Source organism: Macaca mulatta, chromosome 10 (assembly GCF_049350105.2).
Source record: "Macaca mulatta isolate MMU2019108-1 chromosome 10, T2T-MMU8v2.0, whole genome shotgun sequence".
NCBI lineage: Eukaryota > Metazoa > Chordata > Mammalia > Primates > Cercopithecidae > Macaca > Macaca mulatta.
The window spans coordinates 83,828,072-83,836,603 of record NC_133415.1 but is presented as its reverse complement, the minus strand read 5'-3'; the positions used below and the strand labels follow the sequence as shown (position 1 = coordinate 83,836,603).

Genomic DNA, 8,532 nt, shown 5'->3' with positions numbered 1-8,532 from the left:
CACTGCATAAATGTCTGCTGAGGAAGAAAATGAAAAAAAAACAAAAGTGAAGACATTATCTTCTTGGCTGAACTTCCCACACCATCCTCTCTGTCATTAATAAGTCCTGGTGTCTACACTGGGGAAGGCGGTCCAAGGTTCTTCCAGGACCTAGATTCAGCCAGACTTGAACCGTTTCTAGCTCTCCAGAGTCCATCAAAGGGCCTAAGGAATGGTAAGTATTAATAAATGTTTATGTATTTATTTATGATTTTTTTTTTTTTTTGATAACTGTATCTGTCTCCCAGGCTGGAGTGGAGAGGCACAATCACTACAACTTCCACCTTTCCGGCTCCAGCAATTGTCCTGCCTCAGCCTCCCAAGTAGCTAGGACTACAGGCAGGCCCCACCCTGCCCAGCTAATTTTTGTAATTTTTGTAGAGACAGGGTTTCACCATGTTGCCCAGGCTGGTCTTGAACTCCTGGGCTTAAGTGATCTGCCTGCCTCAGTCTCCCAAGTGCTAAGATTACAGGCGTGAACCACTGTGCAGGGTCAAATGTTTATTAATGGATGCATGCATGGATGGAAGAAGGAAAGGAGGCAGGGTGAATAATGAATGTAGCATTTTCACTGCTGAGAATAAAGAGTGAAACCCTGGTCCAAATCAATTAAGCAGTGAGTAAGGTTAGGAACTATTCAGATACACTGGAATAATAATAGCAGCAGCAGCTACAGGGTCAGAGAGATCTTTGAGAGTCCATGAGCATTGAAAAGATGGTGGTGCCTATCATACACGACTTAAAATAAAATAAATATTTTATTTATGGGAAAAGTGTTAAGGTGTTGATAATTCCAAGAAAGCTTTTAGTTGTCCTACGATCATTCCTTTGATACCTTTTCTGAATTGTTAGAGCTGTCCCCACCCTGCCCATTTTTTTTCTCATTATGTTGATGTCTCTGGGTTGCTGGTGACCTGCGTAACTATTGGGAAATCTAGTTTCCCAAAACCTTTTTTTTTTACGACAGGGTCTTACTCTATCACTTAGGCTGGAGTGCAGCCGCTCACTGCAACATCCGCCTACTGGGTTCAAGCGATTCTCATGCCTCAGCCTCCTGAGTAGCCGGGATTACAGGTACGTGTCACCAAGCCTGGCTCATTATTTTTTAATTTTAGTAGAGACAAGGTTTCACCATATTGGCCAGGCGGATCTCGAACTTCTGACCTCAAATGATCCGCCCGCCTCGGCTTGAGATGGGGTCTCACTCTGTTCCATAGGCTGGACTGCAGTGGTACGATCACAGCTCACTGGAGCCTCAACTTCCCAGGCTCAAGCGATCTTCCTGCCTCAGCCTCCCAAGTAGCTGGGACTAAAGGCACGGGCCATCACACCTGGCTAAGTTTTGTATTTTTCGTAGTGCTGGGATTGCAGGCATAAGCCACCGCGTCCCGTCTATCGTAAGTTTTATTGAACATTCACTAGGTATCAGGATGTGTTTACATGCATTATCTCATTTAATCTGTAAAACAACCATGTGAGGGAGAAACTGCATTATCCCCATTTTCAGGATAAGGAAAAGGAGGGACTGGGAATGTGAACACAGGAAGCGTGACTCCATCGGGTAGACTGCTCAGGCTGCAGATGTAAAGGTTTTACACGTAGGGTTTTCCAGATCTCAGCTTCTGAAAGGCGGAGGGACCACTTGGGCGGGAGCAGGGCCTCCTCTTTCCCAGCGCCCTGTGCCTTTAAGAGTTGCCCCCTCCCTCCAGGGATGCTCCAATTACTTTCTCCCCACCACCCCCACCCCGTGCCCCGCCACCCAGAGCATCACCCCGCCCCCCGCGCAGCGGAGCCGCACCTCGGTACTTTCTCCTGGCCCCACACCCTCAGGCTCGGCTCTTGGCCTTCGCTCGTCCAGAAGTGGGTGAGCTGTACCGCCAGAGGCGCATTCTCCCAGCCCCAAACTATGCCCGCTACGCCCCAGCGGAATGCCACCTTAAAGATCCTAATCCGGACACCTCCCAGCTCCTGCTTCCCAAGGGCGAGGCCTCAGCGCCCCCTCCCATCGCCCATGCTCGTGACGCCGTGAAGGTGACCTCCCCCAGGGGCGGCACACGCCCCGTGGTGCCCGAACTGGCTCACACGTGGTGAGCCGGGAGCGCGCGGCCCCTCCCCGCCACGCGCCTAGTGCCGGCCACGCCCCCAGGACTGGCTCCGCCCCGTGCCCCTGCACGCTTCTCCAGGCTTGGGTGGGGCGACGCGCCCAAGTCAGGCACCGCGCCGGCTGCGGGGTGGGGTAGGACCTGGGAATGGCGCACCCACGCATCCTCGAATGTCGCCGGCGGTTTGTGAAAAGCGGGAAGTCCGCCCAGCTTAGGACCTTTGGCTGGCAGGCGAGGTGCCCCGCGGCCCTTGGTGCTGAGCTGGGGAGAGACAGTTGGGACCGCGAGCCTCGGAATCGAATCCTAGTCTGCGTGTTCTCGGTGTTTCCTATTTGGGAAGTGGGCATCATATTATCATATTCCTTTCTCCCTCGGGATTCTTGTGGAGCCTCAAACGAGATTAAATATATATGAGAAAGGGATTTGTTCATTGGGTCCAAAAGCATTGCTGGTCCCATATGTGGTTGGACCCTGTGTGTAGTAGGCGGAGGCAACATCTACGACAACCTGAGTCCGTCCCCTTAAGAAGCTTTCCTGAGTCTTGGTCCCTCCAAATTCTCTTCTGGGACGGTCCGAAAAGACGTCCCTGAAAGAGGAAAGGGCAGAATCCTACCTGACGGCAGGTGTCTCGGAATAAGCTAAAATTTAAAAGGCAACGCGGGGCAGGGACAAGCGTCCAGCGCCAGATGGGAGGCAGGCTCGCGTCCCCTATCCTTCCTCCAACCCCCAACCTAAGAAAAGAAACCGATCTCGCCGGTCTCCCCCAATCCCAGCCGCGAGACCGCCCAGCCCCGCAGCCCGAGCCCCGCCCCGCTCCGGCGGCCAGCGATTGGGAGATGCAAATACCGGCTTCTCTGCCCAGCAACGGGTGACGCTACGCCCGAGCGCGAGCGCGAGGCGTGGCCCGGCCGCAGCCCAAGCGGGCACCTAGGTGTTTACACGGGGCGGCCCCGCGCGCGCCGCAGCGGCCCGCAGACGGCGAGGGGGAGGGGTGGCGCGCGCGCCGGCGGGGCCGCGCGGGGAGAAAGACACTGAAAGGCGTCGGCGGCCGGGCGGGGAGCGGCGCGCGCGGGCCGCGGCGGAGCCGGAGGCTGCAGGAAGAGCCCGCGGGGGCCCGGACGGTGCAATTCCTCGGCCCCCGCAAAACAATGTGTGTTGTGCGCCAGGACGCAACTTGCCGGAGGTGGCGGGGGCGCGCCGAGCCCGCCTGAGACCGCGCTGACCTTCTCCCCCCGCCGTCCGTTGGGCCCGAGCGCCCAGCTCCTCGCTCCCCAGCTCGCGGGGGCCGGGCCGAGCCGTGGGGCGGGGCCGCCCCTCCGTCGCCGCTGCCTCCTCCCCCACCCCCAGCCGCGGAGGATGCGGACGGCCCCCGGCGGCGTCTAGCGGCCCCGGGCCCAGGCGCGATGGTGCAGCAGCGGGGCGCGAGGGCCAAGCGGGACGGCGGGCCGCCGCCCCCGGGACCCGGGCCGGCCGAGGAGGGGGCTCGCGAGCCCGGCTGGTGCAAGACCCCAAGCGGCCACATCAAGAGGCCGATGAACGCGTTCATGGTGTGGTCGCAGCATGAACGGCGGAAGATCATGGACCAGTGGCCCGACATGCATAACGCGGAGATCTCCAAGCGCCTGGGCCGCCGCTGGCAGCTGCTGCAGGACTCGGAGAAGATCCCGTTCGTGCGGGAGGCGGAGCGGCTGCGCCTCAAGCACATGGCGGATTACCCGGACTACAAGTACCGGCCGCGCAAAAAGAGCAAGGGGGCGCCCGCCAAGGCGCGGCCCCGCCCCCCCGGTGGTGGCGGCGGCGGCAGCCGGCTGAAGCCCGGGCCGCAGCTGCCTGGCCGTGGGGGCCGCCGAGCAGCGGGAGGGCCTTTGGGGAGCGGGGCGGCGGCGCCCGAGGACGACGATGAAGACGACGACGAGGAGCTGCTGGAAGTGCGCCTGGTCGAGACCCCGGGGCGGGAGCTGTGGAGGATGGTCCCGGCGGGACGGGCCGCCCGGGGACAAGCGGAGCGCGCCCAGGGGCCGTCGGGCGAGGGCGCGGCCGCCGCCGCCGCCTCCCCGACACCGTCGGAGGACGAGGAGCTGGAGGAAGAAGAGGAGGAGGCGACAGCGGCTGAGGAGGGCGAAGAGGAGACGGTGGCGTCGGGGGAGGAGTCGCTGGGCTTTCTGTCCAGGCTGCCCCCTGGCCCGGCCGGCCTGGACTGCAGCGCCCTGGATCGCGACCCGGACCTGCAGCCTCCCTCGGGCACGTCGCACTTCGAGTTCCCGGACTACTGCACCCCCGAGGTTACCGAGATGATCGCGGGGGACTGGCGCCCGTCTAGCATCGCCGACCTGGTTTTCACCTACTGAGCCCACCGTCAGCGGGGCGCGCACGCCCCCAAACCAGCTGTTTACATACAGGAATCAGGTATTGGGGCCCCTCGGAGGCCGAGGCTGGCACCCCATCTCCCGCGTAGCCTCCCCCCTCCTGGATGTGCCCATCCCCCCTCAGATCCAGACATGCCCCTCCCCCGCAGACACACCCCAAGGCAGCCCAACCCCCACCCCTTCCCTGACACCCAAGCCCCTCCCCACGTTGCCCCCTCCTGCACAGCCACCAGCAGCCAGCCCCCTCCGATACACCTCCCGTCTTCTCCTACAGACCTGCACCCCTCCCCCCTTTTGCACACGCCCCTCCTCGTGGCCGGAGGACCCGCCCCCTCTCTTGCTCTGGAATCCCTCCTCCCTCGCCCAGCCTGCCTTCTCCGAGTTAGGGGGGCGATGCGGCTGGGTGGCAACGCGCGCTCCTCCTGTGCCCCTCCCTTCCCTGGGGGGAGGGGCGCACTCCTTTTATCCCCGGAGCGCTAGGGCCCGCCTCTCCGCTGGGGCCCACCCCCTTCGTGCGCATGCTTAATGCTTCTTGGGAGGAGGGGGCTGGTCCCAGTGGAGCCGCACTCTTCGCCCGCTCCGGGCAAAAGCGGGGGCGAGTGTAGAGCGATCCTGGGAAATCCTTTGATCCGGGAGTCCTAGGTTTCCTCTCCACCCAACGGGGCGTCGCTGCCTTAATGGGAGGAGCACTCGGAAGGGTTGGTTTGGGCCTGAAACTCTCCCAAGTGGCATAGCCCCTTTTCCGGTATGGGGTCTCCTGCACCCACGCGCACGACCTCTCGGATCGCGTGGCTGCCTCTACTGTCTTATCTGTACGTCCCTTTTTTCCCCCAACTGGGAATTGGGAGGTAGGGTCTTTCTCTGGAAATCCAGCAGTAGAGGAAAGGACCACTCAAGAAAACTCAAAACCAAGACACCTTACCAGTCTGTTTGGGGACAGGATCCCTGCTGCTCCCCCCTCACCCCCTCCTGGGAAGTGCCCGCTCACCTCAGGGCACCCGAAACCTGGGCTCCTCCCTAAGCCCACCGGCCCTTCCTGTCACCCAGGTCCACCCTCAGTACCCACAGCTGCAGTATTCAGCGGGAAAAACTGAGGCACTTTGGTGCTAGGGGTTTGGGACTGAGGCGTGGATGGCAGATGTGATGGCAGGAAGAGTCCCGCTTTTAAACATCTGGCTTGAGAGAGACCATCGATTTGGCCAGTGAGACTGAGTATGGATTCCGAGTAGAGGTGGGCCGTTTGCACCTCGGTTTTTCCACCTGAGAAATGGGGAGAACGCTGTTGTTAGGAGGAAGTTGTGTCCAGTTCAGGGTGCCCTCGGGAGCCCTGTCCCTGATGCTGTGACCCCTCTCACGCCGCCATCTCTCTGTCCAGCCCCGCCCCTCCGGCCTCCCCACACTCCCCTTGCCCTCACTACCTGTATCTCACCGGCGTGTGTTCACCCTCCTGGGTGGCTCACACACTCTCATTCACACACACAAATCTCAGGAACAAACGGTCCCAGAGTCCTCCGGGACCCCTGTCCAGGGTCTCTGCAGGTCTCTGCCCCACGCGTTCCCGTCGCTGACAAAGCCACCAGCTGCCTCCTTTAAGCTTGGTGCTCCGGCTCTGGGCCTTTCTTGCGCTCTTTCTTTCTCTCTCTCTCTTTTTTTTTTTTTTTTTTTTTAAGAAAAACAACAACAAAAAAAGACAATGAAAAAAAAAACCGTCATGTGAGTGAAGAGATGTCACTGTCTGTGGTCTTGGAGAACTAGTCTCGTAGCTGAGGGGTGGGGTCCCTCCGTCTGGGCCACTGGCACCCACAGCAGGACTCCGCCAGTCTGATGCCAGGACTGAATAAAGTGTATTTGCCCCGACCTTGCCCTGTGGTTCTGCATGTCTGTGCTTTTCCTCAACCCTCCCTAAACAGTTTGCCAGGTTCAAGTCCGTGTGATTTGGGCCTGAGCTGGGTGTCCCAGGGCAAGCCACCTGGCCTGTCTAGGCTTCTATCTCAGGAATCCCTGGCCTTCATGAAGAATAGCAAATTCATCCCTGTAGGGACCAGGCAGGTAACATAAACAAGTGACTCTAGGTGGACACTGGTGTCATGACCCACTTCAAGGGGCCTACCTCTTGCCAGTTGTGACCCTGTGGGAATGCAGTCCACAGTGGCCAGGTGGCCAGATTTTTTCAAGAGAAGCTGGATGGATGTTTCTGAGTCATCTTAATTTCAAAATGAAAGCTGACTCATATTTTTAAATCTCTGTGGGCCAAATGAAACAAGTATGCAGGCAGGTCTGGTCTGAGGGGGCTGGCTTGACCATGCCTTTCTGTGCCTTTAATGAGGATTAAGAAGCAAAATTGGGCCACACTCTGGACTCAAAGCCCAGCTCCACCACTGAGTACCCGTGTGACCTTGATTGAAAAAATTAACTAAGTCCCAACTCTTCTTTCCATATGTGTAACATGGGGATAATAATAGTAGCTGCTTCACAGGATGAAATGAAGTTTGAGGTGAGAAGCATTCAACATGGTGCCCATCATGTTACTCCATTGTTAGAGAAGGAAACAGGGTCAGGCGGGGAAGCAACTTACAGGAGGGCCTGCAAGCAGCCAGGGTCAGAGACGGGGCTTGGTTCTGCCTCCTGGTGAAGCATGGCTTCGGGGTGCTGCCTCTCCCTCCCTGTTTGAATCTGCAGATTGTGTTAGGCCCCCAGCTGAGGGCCTGGAGTGGTGGGATTGGTCCCAGTGCCTGGCACACATTGACCTGCAGAGTAGATTAACTGAATGACCAGAGAGCAACAGAAGTGTAGTGATTCTTGTCTTTGAGGTTCTGACTAGTGTTTTACAGCAGAGTCCAAGGCTTTTCCCTCCTTTGTCCCTCTGACACCCCTCCCCCTAATTCTTCATCTGTCAGATCCAGTGTATTCCTAAGCTGGAACAAAGCCCCTTTTTTCCCAGTAAGAGCCAGGGCTGAGTGTGGAAATTACAGTGACTGCTTCGTCTCAGCCTCTCTGGTTGAAAGCAAGCTGGCCAAAAAAAAAAAAAACCTGTAAGAGGAGGTAGAGTTGAGAAGGTGTGGAAGATAGGGGTACCTGCCCCCAGAACTCCCTTCAAGGGAGGACTTCCCCAGCTATGGGAAGTGCCATCAGGGTGGCCACAGCTGCAGAGAGCCACTTCACCTGAGACCACGCCCTTCCTGGGGCAGCCTGTATCTGGTGTCTGAGTGAGGCATGGTATAAACACCTGGTCATTTCCATCCAACATGGGACAGACACTGGCAGGCAGTACTCCCAGCAGGCCCAGAACAGCCAGGGCTTCGTCAGGCCTGCAGCACAGTTTGACTTCCTATGCCCAGGCCTGCTTCCTCTTCTTTTTCACAGGTGCTTATTCCTAATAAACATCTTGCAACCCAAACTCAGTCTCATTGTCTGTTTCTAGAGAAACCCAGTCTACAACAGAGGGTTCAAGGGACTGGACGAAGGGAATTGGGTCAGTGGCCCAGCAACTGCAGCTAGGCCCGTTGGATGTATCCCAATGTCAAGAGTCTTCACCAGCGCCATCAGCACCAACCTAGGGGCTGCACACTTTCCTAGTCTGTACATCAGTCATGTCAATCAGAGACTCCAGCCTCAGCCCACAGGCCCTCCAGGGCCCCCTGCTGATACCGTTCTCACTGCCAGTCCCTCCCCTGGTAAAAGCAGGTAGGAGGGAGGTCGTCATCTGAGTTAGTCTTAAAGAATAGCCTGGAATGGGATGCACCGTAAAATGCCTGACTGGAGATAATGCTAGAGAGCTGTGGGACCTTGGGACCTTGGGCAATCCTCTTCCCCTTTGTGGGCCGAATGGGGGAGTCGGTAATAGGACTAGAAAAGGGACCATATTTTGGTTCCTTCCATTTCAGATGCCGACCTGAAAGGTTGGGGAGACAACTCCTTATGGGGTCTCTGGGGCCACCTAGTGGCTAAGAGGAGTAGAACCAAAGTTTGTGCAGTTGGGAGGTGGGAGTCAGGGTGTATCCCAGGCCAAGCAACTGACTTGCACT

The 8,532-nt window shown here is 57.9% G+C and overlaps 1 protein-coding gene across 1 annotated transcript; it reads left to right on the top strand.

Moving 5' to 3' along the window:
• Positions 1 to 3,171: 3,171 nt before the first annotated feature.
• Positions 3,172 to 7,904, top strand: SOX12 (SRY-box transcription factor 12). Its single transcript, XM_015149309.3, has one exon. It carries the CDS (start codon positions 3,545 to 3,547, stop codon positions 4,487 to 4,489), a length of 945 nt encoding a protein of 314 aa, XP_015004795.2. The 5' UTR covers positions 3,172 to 3,544; the 3' UTR covers positions 4,490 to 7,904.
• Positions 7,905 to 8,532: the final 628 nt, after the last annotated feature.